The 16,305-nt window shown below is 37.6% G+C and overlaps 1 protein-coding gene across 2 annotated transcripts in view; it reads left to right on the forward strand.

Moving 5' to 3' along the window:
- Positions 1-16,305, forward strand: part of LOC136734332 (receptor-type tyrosine-protein phosphatase gamma) — a 211,089-nt gene that overhangs the window by 120,166 nt on the left and 74,618 nt on the right. For both annotated transcript variants that reach the window (XM_066697926.1, XM_066697927.1), the window contains exons 3-4: positions 6,704-6,883; positions 9,724-9,872. In XM_066697926.1, coding sequence (XP_066554023.1) covers positions 6,704-6,883; positions 9,724-9,872 — 329 coding nt within the window. The remainder of the gene's footprint in view (positions 1-6,703; positions 6,884-9,723; positions 9,873-16,305) is intronic.

The following is a 16,305-nucleotide window of genomic DNA, read 5'->3' on the forward strand; positions in this document are numbered from 1 at the left end:
TTTTAGGTTTTTTGAAGTTGTACTGTTAATTCCTGCACAATTGGATACTCCAAAGTAGTCTCTACTGTACTAACTTGTTTATGTCCTTATTGGGTTAACTATTTAAATATTGACACGTTATATATTCAAATATGCACTTTAACAGAATTGTTTCTAAGGTTCAGTAATGTGGAAATGGATTTCGTGAACAATGACCCTATACTGGATGAAGCAGATATTCAATATGGATGGATGGATCAAAACCAAAAATATGTATAACAAACGTTGGGAAAACACATGCAAGAAAAAGAGAAATATTAATATTATTAATAATAATAATGAGATTTCTGTAAACATGTATGCTTGTCCTTTAATACATTATTCAAATGTATGTGAGCAATAAAAGGAAAATAACTTCACTTCTGTCATTCAGCATCCATATTTTTTCTCAGTTTGATGATCTTGTAATTATCCCACTAAGTGTAGATTATATTTATCATCAGTTTCCTGCTATTTTTCAATTATGTCTGATTTGCTAAAGAGTTGCATCTAAGATTGCTTTTGAAAACTGTTTTTTTTTGCCTGCTTCCTGCTTCATACTTCTGCTCTAGCATAATAAGATATATATACAAGGATGACAAGATGCAGAACAATCTGTGGAGGTTACTGATTTGTTTTTGTTAATGTTTTTGTCTTGTTATATAGATGGGTCATTGTGTGGTTCAATTTATAGAGTTTTCAGTGTGTTTACAGTGACGTAACTGTTCTGAAATGGGTCTAGAGTTTATTAACTTATCCTTATATTAAATAAATACATGTAATTAGCTTGACACAGGTTATTAAGGTCAGACAACAAAAAAATCAATGTAGATATAATATATGATGATGTGTTTTCTTCCCTTGGTGAAAATCTTTGAATTATGCCAAAGGTTAGTGTCCAAAGTTGTGAGGGTCATTTGAATATCAAAGCTGGTGCCGAAGAACATGAGGATAAAGTTAATCACTTTAAACATCATTCATATTCCATATATTAGACACTAATTTGTGGTTTGGACTGGTTGAGAAATCCGACTAATTTGCTGAATACATCATTAGGTCCAGGCAGTCAAGTAGAAAGAAATTGTCGATTCAGTAAAACGTTTTATGCTCGGCTCCTTCCAGTAAGTTCAGATTTCCACTATGACCTGCTCTTTTTTCAAGTATTCACTTGGTTAAGAGACCATTATTCAGGATGTTTCCAAGAGAGGTAATTCTCCAAAACAAAATGTAACTGAAAACTTTACTTGATTTGTTCAACTTCATATTGTTAAAGGTCAAACAATGTTCAGAAGAATGACATTGAAATCATGTCTCTAGCTCACATGGATGTCTGAATGTCAGTGGGTATGCTCAAAACTGAAACCTGGAACCAGAAACTGGAACGGTCAACCTGTCATTGGGAATTTAGAATTTCCCAATAAACAAATCCCATGGGTCGGGAGTTTGTTTAAATAGGAGATGGGTTCAAATGACCCTAAGATGTCCGAGTTGTCGTCGGATCATCTTATAGTGACACATTACACCTGTAAGCTAAGATGCATTTTGAAATGACAATGATGAGGATAATTAGTGACTTAAATGCGAAGCAGGAACATGGACAAGACGAATGCAAGTAATCAGACCAATGGAAGATCTGTTGCACTAATAAGGACTTAATCAGAGTAGTAGGATTTTGCTAATAAATAATGATAATTTGAAGTCAAAGTCCTCTTTCTCTGAGGAGGACCTGGAAAATGTGTTTGGCTTTCACTTAATAAGGGCACAAGAATGTGATTGTGTGTGCACTTTGGAAGGGTATCAGTGCACTGTGTCATTTGTGGGTGTTACTGATTGCTGTTTGAATGTAAACTAGAAAATCACTTTCTATCGATCAGACGAAAGCATTTGGCTGAGGTCATGCTGGAATTCTAAGCTCTCGTGACCTCTCTTTACCGTGTAGGATTAATTGGAGTTACGCTCACATTTTGAGGCCAAGGAATTGGGGGAGAAAAGCACAAGGTGACAATACATATTTATGAGGTGTATGAGGTGATTATTAAGTGTATGGGTAGAAATGCCACATTATGAAACCATGATTTGTATGTCGAGAGTCGGTGCGTATGTTGCATTATGCTGCGGACATAAGGAGGATTCAGTCCTCTTCCATTAAAAAAAGAAGATATCTGGTTAAAATTGCATAACCGCATGTCCGTCGTTCTAAAATTATCCGTATTAATCAAATGACGGATCGCTCGAGATGGGCCCGCTGCCGCATTCATTAGGGGTTATGTGCGCCGAAATCCATAGCATGTGCTTCAGTTTGAAATCCAGATCGGCTAATCAATACCCCCAAGGCTGTGAGAGAAAAGACGCTTCCTAATTTAATGAAATAGGCATTACCAAGCTCTCTAGACTTGTCCGAGGCATGAGAAATTGTCGACAAATTAATTTTAAAGCTATAGCTGAAGATTGCTTTCAATTAAAGGTGCACTTGTGCATGAACGCATGTATGAGAGGAGAGGTGAGTGCTGAGGCTTAGTTTCAGTGATGTGGGATAGAGGGCATTTGCAGTCCCACTGGGCCCTGTTCTACATCGGATCTCTGCAGCAGGTAATACGGATCCTCTCAGTTCTGACTTACAGAAGGGATATACCTTAATTCCACATGCCTAACATGTCTGATTTAAGTTCTCGTTAAGGAAATAAATTGGAAAGTAAATACATTGACAAAATGGCGCCAATTCTACTGTGAAACTCAACATATTATGCAGCTTTGGGCAGGACTGTGGATGGCAGCTTTGTTCAAAACGGTATAGGTGGTATCTCAGACTTTATTTTACAAACCTTTTAGGATTTCAAATTTAAGATTCAATAACCTAAAAATGGTACTTATTCACCAAAAGAAATATAGGTGTGCATAGCATATACCCACAAAAATGCATACTAATGCTTTTGGTGATATTATATATCTTATATTGACCTTCTTAAGAACACTAAACTCAATCTCTTTATTTTCTTAAGTTGTAAAAAAGCAAAGGAGAGTGTGGATATGACTGCATTCGCTTTCACTGTTTTAAGGACACAAAAAATACTGTCACCATTCTGTCACTCTGCTGTTGCACATCACACATTTCAGATTGAATCGTTGCATTATGGCACACGATGGTGTCAATAAATCCACTTTGCCCATTCTCGGGACATATCTGTCTTTTTCTCACTCCAGTGCACTCAATTAAAACATTAGATAACTTGGCCAGTTGTTAAAGATGATTTTCTGAACCTGTTACTAATGGGAGCACGATCAGGGCAGCAACCGCTGTGACGAGAGGAGAGCAGAGCATGAAGCAAAATGTCGTTCCTATTTGTAGTTAAAATGCATACATTTGTTTTCTTCTTTTGAGTGTATTTAAAAAATGAAATTGTTCAGGTTTTCTGACAGGTAGGCCTATTTGAAAAGGCTTTATTCCATATTAGTTGTGTTTTGCTGTCTGTCAGTTTGCAGATTGGCAACTTTTTGTGGGACCATAACAGGCCAAATAGCTTGTTATAGCAACAATACATCTTCTTAAACCATTGCACAACCTTCAGTGATGATGATGGTAACAAACGGTAATATCGGCCATTATTGAATTTGTTCCATGATAGGAAACAATACAACGATGCAAGGGGTGTGTGTGTATGTGTATTTGACAATAGAAACTTTACATACAAATATAGGTACTGAATATATGGATTTTTTTATTTTTTATTTTTTTTAAACCAAACTGTACAAAACAAAAAGTAATCCCTAACCTTCACATGAAACTTTGCCAGAAAAGTGGAACGGCTTCTCTCTCGCTGCAGGCTACATTTCCGATATCCACTGTAAATTACTTTCGATCTTATCGTATTTATTACATGGATTTTAACCTTTTCAAACAGGATAAGTGCAGTAGTTTCGCTTTCATCATGTCCTGCGTGTACTTTCATCATACCAGGTAGACTTGGATGTCTGTGACCTTTATGGCGATCACCCCAGAGCTTGTTGTTCCCCAAGCCTGAGGACCCCCTGTATGATGTCAGTCATTATATTACAGGCACGGTCACAGTGGAAACATCAGTGCAGCTTCATGCTGTTTTGCAGCAAAGTGCTTTCAAAGATGTCTGTAGAACATGCATTTAATCATGTTTCATGGACTTTAAAAGTTAGATTTAGTTTCAACATATATAGAGGCATACAATACAAAAATACGTATTGCATGAGTAACTTAATGTTCATTTCATACTTGCATGATTTGCATAAAATCCTGCAGTATCTCAAAAGCTTGTTTTTCCTTTCAGAACCACAATTAAATGAATTGACCTGACATCTAAGTCATGTCAATGCAACATCACAGATTGTCATGGATTGTTTTAATTGGCTCAAAACATGACTTAGTAGTATTGCAAGAACTGTCACTTTAACAAAGACATTGTAGCCCCTTAGTCTATCATCTTTATGTATGTTGAATGAATGAGATCTTAAGTCAGCAGGAGTGAATATTGCTTTTATCTTGAATGTCATTAAAGTGAACTGTCGTAACACATACTGCATATTACAAAGTAGTCCATCGGTGCCAATATTTTGATTGGTACCTCTGTTTTCAGTATTAACTGGTTGTGATTGATGTGTGTGTGTGTGTGTGTGTGTGTGTATATATATATATATATATATCACAGTGAGGGAAAAAAGTATTTGATCCCCTGCTGATTTTGTACGTTTGCCCACTGACAAAGAAATGATCAGTCTATAATTTTAATGGTAGGTGTATTTTGACAGTGAGAGACAGAATAACAACAAAAAAATCCAGAAAAACGCATTTCAAAAAAGTTATAAATTGATTTGCATGTTAATGAGTGAAATAAGTATTTGATCCCCTATCAATCAGCAAGATTTCTGGCTCCCAGGTGTCTTTTATACAGGTAACGAGCTGAGATTAGGAGCACTCTCTTAAAGGGAGTGCTCCTAATCTCAGCTCGTTACCTGTATAAAAGACACCTGTCCACAGAAGCAATCAATCAATCAGATTCCAAACTCTCCACCATGGCCAAGACCAAAGAGCTGTCCAAGGATGTCAGGGACAAGATTGTAGACCTACACAAGGCTGGAATGGGCTACAAGACCATCGCCAAGCAGCTTGGTGAGAATCTGACAACAGTTGTTGCGATTATTCGCAAATGGAAGAAACACAAAATAGCTGTCAGTCTCCCTCGGTCTGGGGCTCCATGCAAGATCTCACCTTGTGGAGTTTCAATGATCATGAGAACGGTGAGGAATCAGCCCAGAACTACACGGGAGGATCTTGTTAATGATCTCAAGGCAGCTGGGACCATAGTCGCCAAGAAAACAATTGGTAACACACTACGCCGTGAAGGACTGAAATCCTGCAGCGCCCGCAAGGTCCCCCTGCTCAAGAAAGCACATGTACAGGCCCGTCTGAAGTTTGCCAATGAACATCTGAATGATTCAGAGGAGAACTGGGTGAAAGTGTTGTAGTCAGATGAGACCAAAATCGAGCTCTTTGGCATCAACTCAACTCGCCGTGTTTGGCGGAGGAGGAATGCTGCCTATGACCCCAAGAACACCATCCCCACCGTCAAACATGGAGGTGGAAACATTATGCTTTGGGGGTGTTTTTCTGCTAAGGGGACAGGACAACTGCACCACATCAAAGGGACGATGGACGGGGCCATGTACCGTCAAATCTTGGGTGAGAACCTCCTTCCCTCAGCCAGGGCACTGAAAATGGGTCGTGGATGGGGATTCCAGCATGACAATGACCCAAAACACACAGCCAAGGCAACAAAGGAGTGGCTCAAGAAGAAGCACATTAAGGTCCTGGAGTGGCCTAGCCAGTCTCCAGACCTTAATCCCATAGAAAATCTGTGGAGGGAGCTGAAGGTTCGAGTTGCCAAACGTCAGCTTCGAAACCTTAATGACTTGGAGAGGATCTGCAAAGAGGAGTGGGACAAAATCCCTCCTGAGATGTGTGCAAACCTGGTGGCCAACTACAAGAAACATCTGACCTCTGTGATTGCCAACAAGGGTTTTGCCACTAAGTACTAAGTCGAAGGGGTCAAATACTTATTTCCCTCATTAACATGCAAATCAATTTATAACTTTTTTGAAATGCGTTTTTCTGGATTTTTTTGCTGTTATTCAGTCTCTCACTGTTAAAATACACCTACCATTAAAATTATAGACTGATCATTTCTTTGTCAGTGGGCAAACGTACAAAATCAGCAGGTGATCAAATACTTTTTTCCCTCACTGTGTGTATATATATATATATATAATATTTCGGAAGAAAACTAAACCTCTCTAAATTGTATTTTATCTTTTGAAAAAGCTGCATTTATCTCAAAATACCATCTAGTCTTTCACCGCAGGAGACATTGAATACTATGGCAAAGAAAGTTTTTTTTTAATTGAGTCATTGTGTGTGCTGTCACTTAAAAGTTGTTTCAAATGCTCAGTTAGGTTAATCCTTGATGTGGTGGTAATATCTTAATTGCATTTAAAATCTATAATTTTACAAGTTTACCTCATTTGATGCATGTTTTAAGTATTGTCAAATTTGATTGTATGTACTTGCTGATTGCTTTCTGGAAGATATTTATTGTCACTGATAAGGAAATGTTGCCAATGCTTTTTAAGACTTTAAAAACAAAATGTATCTTCTATTTAGGGACGTATGGGCCTGACAGTTGGATTACATCAAATCCTGAGTGTAGAGGGAACCATCAGTCCCCCATCAACATTGTAGATCAAGATGCAAAAGTTTCACCAGAAAACCAAGAGCTCAGTCTTGAAGGGTTTGACATTGAATCTTCAAACAAAACCTGGATGAAGAACACTGGGAAAACTGGTAAGGCCTTCAGAGAATTCAGTCTGCTGCTTCACTGATCATACTCATTAGCTCACTTTAATCCCACATATCAGTGCATCCCTTAAACCTGGTAATAAGTTTAAACATGTAGAACAATCAATAGGAACACTGCTCTACATATTCAATATGGAGGTCAGGTTCTGCCTTCTCGAATAGCGCATAAAGGATGTTGTTTCATTCGTCATGATGCCTGGCATGTTTCATAAAACCTTAATTTGAAAAAGGAAGTTGTAAGGAATCAAGGCCAGAAGTAACAGATATCCATTGTGCACTGTCAATTAACACCTGTGTTTTATGGTATAAATGAATAACCTTGCTTGATACCTCTTTCCTTTGCAGCGCAGATAATGAAATGACTGTCGGTACATTCAGAGCAGGAAATGATAAACGGCAAAACAGTGTTCAGATCTGAAAAATTAATTTGGATGTGGTCTCCGGTTTCCAATTACAGATAATGGATACGTATGGCAAAAAAGTGAAACCCTCTCCAAATGCGTATGATAAACAGAATTTCATAAACCACCAGTTCCCTCAATATAAATAAATAAATAAAGGTGTACAGGGGAGAGTGTCAACTTTGACAAGAAAGCAGGTTATTAATAATGGGATAAATATCTATAACTTACAAAAGTGGAGGAAAGCTCTGATAAAAGTGAAGGTATTGTTCTGCGTTGTATCACCCCAGGAGAAAGCATGCAAAGTTGCTGAAATGACAAATGCATTTTCAATTTTTCAAACATGTGCAGAATTTTGATAGGTAAGGTTTCATTCCCAAGGTCCGGGCTGTGTTTTGAAGGATGAGACTCGAAGTGACATTAAAATTTGCAGTTGGCAGGAGGTGTGAGAACGGACAGAGTCATCTGTGCTTTCTAACTCAGCAAGAAATACAACTGTAAAATAAACAATTACGGCACCATTTCGAATTATATAGCCTCTTAATTATCCTTTAAATTATTCATGTAAAACCAGAAAAATTACTTCTTGTATTTCTATGAATGATTTATGAATTTTCCACTATTTATAAACGGAAACTGAACACCACTCCACACAGTACACGGGAAGGTCTTCAATTCAGAACAGCTAAAAAATGAAAAGGATAATTTCCCTAAATTATACATTATTGTGGAAGAATGCATCCCCCACTCACTAAAATACTTGTTTTCAGACATTTTATGTGCCATTTTTCAATTTAGATAACTACTGAACATATTTAAAGATGACGAAGAAGATTCCCACTTAATTAAGACGTATATTAAAGAAACCTTGAAAAGTACTTGCATTGGTGAAGGATTTATTTTCATATAGGCTTGTTTTCACACTATATTCAAGGTCTTTAGGCTTAGGTTATAATTCCTTCTTCATTATTTATGCAGTGAAACAGTGCGAGAGCATTGTGACTGATACGCTGAGGGGTAGGCGTTTAATGGGTACATAGTTTTAATTTAGACGTCTATTAGTTAGAATTCTGCTCTGAGGATTATGGCCCTAAATCAGCAAAATGATTAACAATGAAAATGAAAAAAGTTCTCTGCTGGTGTTTTTCCTCCTTCTTATGTGCAACAGTACAGTACATAATATGATCATTTTCCTCCATGGAGATTTACAATGTAGTCCTAAAAGCCTGTTTCACCCTGTATATCTAACCAGTAGTTCTGACCATCCATGGGATAATGTTTTAAAATGTACAGGGTACACAAAGAATGCCAATAATAGCAACTAAAAAAACGATAACCCACCGATGTTTAGTTTTTTTCTCTTGCATATGCTTCTTTATTACTAGTGAACACAACATGGTGCTCTGCAGGGACCACCGACAGCAGCAGAAACTCGGCTCTTTCTCAGCTGGAACTGATTAAAAAACAAACAAATAACAACTCTGTTTTCCTCAATATGTAGTATAAACACCTTTACCCCAAACTGAACGTTTTTGTTCCTGACATTTATGTCTAATAAATGCTTTTTCAAAAAGTGCCGGAAGGTGATAGAATTTTGACGTACAGCAAGATAAACAAACAAACAAATAAACAAACATCCTCACATGGCAGAAACATCCAGAAATCCATTCTTGAACCGTCAACGTATTGGCAAGGAATTCAGCAGTTAAATTCACATGGAGGTACTCGCAGTGGTCAAGGACATCAGTTATTTGTGCCATTACAATATAGATTATTTAATATACTTCTGTACTGTAAGATTGATATATTGGATCGGTGCAATTGAACATTGTTAAATTACACGTTTATTGCGCCTTAGTGGAAGTGCAGGAGTTCATAAGACGTTTTAATCACGGCAAGGACAGTCATTACACGGGACTTCTTAACTGGAAATCGAAAGGAGAATGATAATACATTTCAAGTTTCAATCAGCTGAAATGCGTTGGACAATGACACCTTGGATAATTAAAGACTGTTGTCTAAATGTAATCTTTGTAAATCTAAGATCTGCAGAATGAAGCGCTTTACCTTAATTCCTTTTTAATGGTGTAAAATTCATGAAAAACAACATTCTGCCAAAGAGTCTAAAATAACAGGAGAGTGTCTGGCTAAATTAGCTGTTCATTCAAAAAAAACATGTCTTTGAAAGCAGCAAACGTGTTCAAAGAAGGCATCCGATGTTCTCCTGAATTCCCACATGGGTCTAAATAGACAAACTCGACACTCACACGGTTTCCTTAAATATTTATCCCAATTCAAAGTATTTGATCTTCACTTCCCTTCTGCTTCTCGGGGTTTCAATAGAAGTGTGCCACAGCGTGAATGTAATGCTATACAAAGCCCTTCTGAAATGTTGTTGTCTTTGTTTGCTTCTCTTGTTTCCAGTTGCCATCCTACTGAAAGATGATTATTTTGTCAGCGGCGCCGGGCTGCCAGGCAGATTCAAAGCTGAAAAAGTTGAGTTCCACTGGGGTCAGAGTAACGCTTCAGCAGGCTCTGAACACAGCATCAATGGCAGGAGATTCCCAGTCGAGGTGAGAAGATGAATGTGAAAAATACGACTAGGCCCCCCTGTCACTAGTACCACAGTGAATTCTAAATCAATGAAAGGGACTGAAAAGTATTGATCAGACATAACTAAAAGCCTTATATCCAATCAAGACTAGAGCAGTGGCACATTTTCAAATCTAAGTTTCATTAATTTTCCTGTGTCTAGCACTACAGATACAGGATGTCATTCAAATTAACCGGGAATCTTTACTATCCAAATTAGTTTAACAGCTTTATTTTTTTTCACTCTCAGGTTTATATTGTTTTTTTGGTCATTTTGTCTCGCTATAATTCGCAGGAATAATACAAGCCCAGTGATGTGTACGTATTTATTGAACCGCAGTTTCTGTTGTACTCCTCTTAATAGGGTTTTTTTCATTTTACTGCAGATCTGATAGACAATTATGTTTCAAATCACTGTACTGCATATATAGCCTGTCATAAGAACTATCAACCTTGTACTACTTCATGAATGCAGGATTTTATTTGTATTTTCTTTGAAAGAGCACTTTGTTCCTTAATAACTTTGAAGGACAGACTTCAGACCAGTAATATGATTCTCAAAGTCCTTGGAAGTGCATTCAATAGAAACAGGAAAAAACAAGCAGAGAAAAGCTGCAGTTCTCTCATTTTTCTTTCTTAAAGGAGAACCCGTTCACTTTTCTCACCTGTGGACCATTCTTTGCCCTCTTTAAACACAGTACTATTTCATGAACATCTTCCAGATAACTGGCATTTTAACCCTCTTTTCTACCAAACGCTGCAATTTAACAGCACAACAGTGCAAATATTTAGCTGTCCTGCTTTGCAACATTATATAATATATATATAGATATATATGTATGTATATATATGTATGTATGTATAGATATAGATATAGATATAGATATATATGTATGTATGTATGTGTGTATATATATATATATATATTATGTGTGTGTGTGTGTGTGTATATATATATATATGTATGTATGTATGTATATATATATATATATATATATATATATGATATAGATATATAGATGCAACTTGATTTAGAGTATAGGAAACTTAAACACTGTGTTGTCATTTTTTCGGTTTGATGATAACTGGACCCAAGAAACATCACGCGTGGATAATTCAATTTGCTCATTTATGTATTTAGGAGAAGTCATCTTAATGGAATAATATCTAAAACTCCTGCACAATGTATCCACATCACACAAGGAAGAAGCCATCTTAGAAAAATAAACTAAAAATAAATGAATTAATCAGAGAAAAAAACAAAATGTGACATCATCGTGGGCCGGACACATCACAAGAAGAACAGATCAAAGATCAATGAAGGAAGCTACTGAATGGATCCCAAGAGATGGAAAAAGACCACATAGAAGATGGGAAGATGAAATCATACACTTTGCAGGTGTGACGTGGAAAACAAGCTGTAGGTCGAAGCGAGTGGAAACATCTTGGTGAGGCCTTCATCCAGCAATGGATCGATATGGGCTGGATATAGTGGATATATATATATATATATATATGCAGGTTGTCTGCAGCATTAGATGATTTAAGACCTCTTTGTCACCAATAAAAATGTTCATAATGTACTGCGTTAGATCTGCCAAGAGAAGGCTTGTTCCTAACTGCTTATCCATTGGATACATGGCGCCTGGCACAGTCAATGCCTCTGAAATGCCTATACACTTCCCTCAGCATCCTTTCTGAACTTAATTAGAAAACCAGATGCAGTCTGTGACATTGCAAGCTAGGGAGTCCATTTATTTCAGAGCAGCTCCCAGGAGAATGCAGATGAGACCAATTTCCCCACACAACCCCCTCTATAAACACGAAGTGGTGCCATGCATTAAAAAAACAGAATATGTACAATTAGCGTTCAGTCAAGGAGGATGAATTGAATGCAGAGACTAATTAGAGATGTCAGCTGTAATGCAGTGCCTTATTGTCTGTGCACACTAGTTGTTGTTTTAATTTTTGTATTATTATTATTATTATTATTATTATTATTATTATTATTATAGCTTTTACAACTAATGGGTCATCAGGTTTGGCTGTCAGTGCTAATTTGCTTTTTTTTTTATAGAGTTCTTCCAGGATTAAGTGTTATGATTGTCTGCAAGTTTTTTGTGTACCCATTTTTTAGCTTTCTATTTGTACTTTAGAAAAACAAATGGTTATAATGAAGGCTTGAGAATAAATCACCTTTATCAGTAATGATCATGTTTCACTTCTGAATATCAAGTACTATTTAGGGACTTGGTTACATGGGAGGTTCAGTGGGGGGAAAAAAAGTATTTGATCCCCTGCTGATTTTGTACGTTTTCCCACTGACAAAGAAATGATCAGTCTATAATTTTAATGGTAGGTGTATTTTAACAGTGAGAGACAGAATAACAACAAAACAATCCAGAAAAACGCATTTCAAAAACGTTATAAATTGATTTGCATGTTAATGAGGGAAATAAGTATTTGACCCCTTCGACTTAGTACTTGGTGGCAAAACCCTTGTTGGCAATCACAGAGGTCAGACGTTTCTTGTAGTTGGCCACCAGGTTTGCACACATCTCAGGAGGGATTTTGTCCCACTCCTCTTTGCAGATCCTCTCCAAGTCATTAAGGTTTCGAGGCTGACGTTTGGCAACTCGAACCTTCAGCTCCCTCCACAGATTTTCTATGGGATTAAGGTCTGGAAACTGGCTAGGCCACTCCAGGACCTTAATGTGCTTCTTCTTGAGCCACTCCTTTGTTGCCTTGGCTGTGTGTTTTGGGTCATTGTCATGCTGGAATACCCATCCACAACCCATTTTCAATGCCATGGCTGAGGGAAGGAGGTTCTGGCCCAAGATTTGACGGTACATGGCCCCGTCCATCATCCCTTTGATGCGGTGCAGTTGTCCTGTCCCCTTAGCATAAAAACACCCCCAAAGCATAATGTTTCCACCTCCATGTTTGACGGTGGGGATGGTGTTCTTGGGGTCATTCCTCCTCCTCCAAACACGGCGAGTTGAGTTGATGCCAAAGAGCTCGATTTTGGTCTCATCTGACCACAACACTTTCACCCAGTTCTCCTCTGAATCATTCAGATGTTCATTGGCAAACTTCAGACGGGCCTGTACATGTGCTTTCTTGAGCAGGGGGACCTAATCGCACCAACTGTTGTCACCTTCTCACCAAGCTGCTTGGCGATGGTCTTATAGCCCATTCCAGCCTTGTGTAGGTCTACAATCTTGTCCCTGACAACCTTGGACAGCTCTTTGGTCTTGGCCATGGTGGAGAGTTTGGAATCTGATTGATTGATTGCTGCTGTGGACAGGTGTCTTTTATACAGGTAACGAGCTCTTTAAGGGAGTGCTCCTAATCTCAGCTCGTTACCTGTATAAAAGACACCTGGGAGCCAGAAATCTTGCTGATTGATAGGGGATCAAATACTTATTTCACTCATTAACATGCAAATCAATTTATAACTTTTTTGAAATGCGTTTTTCTGGATTTTTTTGTTGTTATTCTGTCTCTCACTGTTAAAATACACCTACCATTAAAATTATAGACTGATTATTTCTTTGTCAGTGGGCAAATGTACAAAATCAGCAGGGGATCAAATACTTTTTTCCCCCACTGTACGTTTCTTATCTTTCGTTTTACATTCTTAGTCTCATTCTCAGTAGGGACTGGAAATTAATCTGGGTTAACATTTGTCTGAATAAAATAGTTTCCTTCACATGTTTTTTTCAGTAACTGTGTAATCTGTCTGGACATATATAAGTCTAAAACACTACGCAATCTATAGTGATAGGATTATGCACCTATATTGCAATTCTGAATCAGTATCTGTATTTAGAGGTTCTTCCAGGTCCAACCCCCTCCCTCTGTCTCAGTGTGTTTATGTGCACAGGGATATAATGTGTGTAATGTAATAACCGCATAAGTAGATAGTCTTTACATTCCTGTTATTGTAACATTACATTTATGTTAGTGCTTTTTTAAAATGTTGTGACATTAACATACATTTGAAAACTGTTACGGTAAGCCTGATTATTTTACTAATATTGTGAAGTGATTAAACTGCCAAGAAAATAACTTTGGGGTGGGGGGACAAATTAAAACATTTTTATAGAACTAAAAAGTATTGCGATAGAGATGATGTACAGAATACAGTGCTGATCAATTAATTCGTTAATTTCCTCATTTTCATTGTGGAACAGACCGCTCTCACCCTCTGAACACAGCGCTGTTTCCTTTGAGGGCAGGGGAGGGGGCAGGGTAGCATTTCCTGTTTATGTTATATATGAAAAAGGCCTTGAAATGAAACATGAACACAGAACTGAAGTGAAGTGAAGGATAAAACGAGGTTCTGTCTTTCGTAGCAATAATTAAGTAGCGCAGTGCAGAGTTTCTTGAATTTGGTTTTCAGGGCCCCGTAACTTTGCAGGTTTTTGATACAACAAGCAAGATTTCCACAGACTTTATACTGGTTACACAACACTGAATTAGGTGTGTTAGTAAACTATAGGACCAGACATCAATACATGATGAAGACCAAGTTAAATCGCTTTTAAGAGACTGCACTAGCAAAGCAGGCATTACGCAGACATTTCAGAGCAGACTATTATCATCTAATGATTATACACAAACAGAGCAGAGCTAGAAACATTTGTATTTTTTTTAGTCCTGCTTTACCCTTTGTGACACTTGGGGGGACGTAGGACAGGGGTGTCCCAGGATGTAGGTTGAAAGCCGTGGCCCAGGAAGAGGAAAATGTCTTTTATGCAGGGTGATAGTTGTAGTTGTTGACCGTGAGCAGGGGGTAGTAAGCTGGTCCAAGGTCAAATACACAAGGTGGTTGTCACACAGAACAGGGTCATAACCCTTATGTTGTAAGTCGCCCTGGATAAGGCCGTCTGCCAAGAAATAAAAATAATAATAATTATAATAATAACCAAAATAACCAATACTCTTATTCATTCTTTAATGGTTTCTAATGCTCCTTCATCCCTGTGGTACAATGCACTGATGGAACAGGAGAGAGGTCAGTTTGTAGTCGGCAGGTCCATATCCCCGGCTGGTGTACAATTCATACAAGACGTGACATGGGTGATTTTGATCAGAGCGGGCGATCAGCTGTAGGTTGGTGCAGGGAACAGTTTCTCTCCCACTTCCTTATCTTCCAATATGAACCATACCTCAGGATGTCACACCTTTAGGAAATCTCAATTAAAATTAAGAAGTCATTAAAACCAAACTCATAAACTCTGCAGATGGTTAAGTTGATTACCTCTGAATGTGTATTCCCCTGTTGTGTTTGAAGTGAATTTCAAAAGGCTTTGCAACAGTATTCTTTCACAATATGGAATGCCATTTATAGAATATTATTTATAGGAATACTTAAATAAATAAATGAAGATATATAGAGATTTTATATGTGTGTGTGTGATATCTTGAGTGGCGAGCTGGACTTGGAGATTTGAATAATCCAATTGCAAAGTAGTAATTCGTTTAACAACCCCTTTGTTGCCTAAGGGTTTTATTAGCACCAGGTGATTGACAGATCCCAATGACCTGCCACGTCTGTTGCAGTGAAACCACTTGTGAAGTGGGATTAATGCTTCTTGACTCCATTCTGAAGGCTGCCCATGCCGTTGTCATCAAATAATAGCAACAAAAAGTCAATGTTTTGTCCTTGAAACATCATTTGTAAAGATAGTCGAGGAGTTAGATTTCTTGTTAGGCACAGTTGTTAGTATTTTCATTGTTTGGAAATAGCTAAAATCTTTTCATGCTGTCAAGGTTTTTGTTTTAGATCCTGCCACCTGTATTGTGCTTTGTAAGGTTTGGCATTGAATACTGAAGCAGAAGGAATTGTTCACTGGGGATGTTTAAAGGTTACATCTTCCAAAGCAAACACACAGCATCCAGTGTTACATAAGCAAACATACTTGGGAACATGCAAGGGATCTACTAAAGATCTGTAATATTCTTCAACTGCAGCTGCCTTGGTGATATTAAATACAGGTGGAGTTCATGTTTTCTTTTCTTTTCTTATTATATTATGAAATAAATTACCAGAAACATTGTTGAATGATACTGACTTTGCACTGATAACGACATCTGGAAAATAATTAGGGCCATAGCACTAAAGATAATGAACAAATCATTTAGCCTTTACACATCACAGCTTGGTTTTATCATTGTTACTCAATTTAAGTCAAATATGATGTCCCCAGACAGCTGTTGATGTCCCACCCTGGCAACAAATAAAGCAGTCCCTTATTTGATTCAAACGAGAAGCGAAATGAAAATATCGTCTAAGAAAATGACTTAATTTCGTAAAAGTTAGTGCACTCAGTGTGCAGGTAATGTCAGTGAGGAGCCGGTATTTACAATCATTTACAAAATTAACCAGCTATGAAAAGGACAGACAAT

This window comes from Amia ocellicauda, chromosome 3 (genome assembly GCF_036373705.1).
Source record: "Amia ocellicauda isolate fAmiCal2 chromosome 3, fAmiCal2.hap1, whole genome shotgun sequence".
Lineage (NCBI taxonomy): Eukaryota > Metazoa > Chordata > Actinopteri > Amiiformes > Amiidae > Amia > Amia ocellicauda.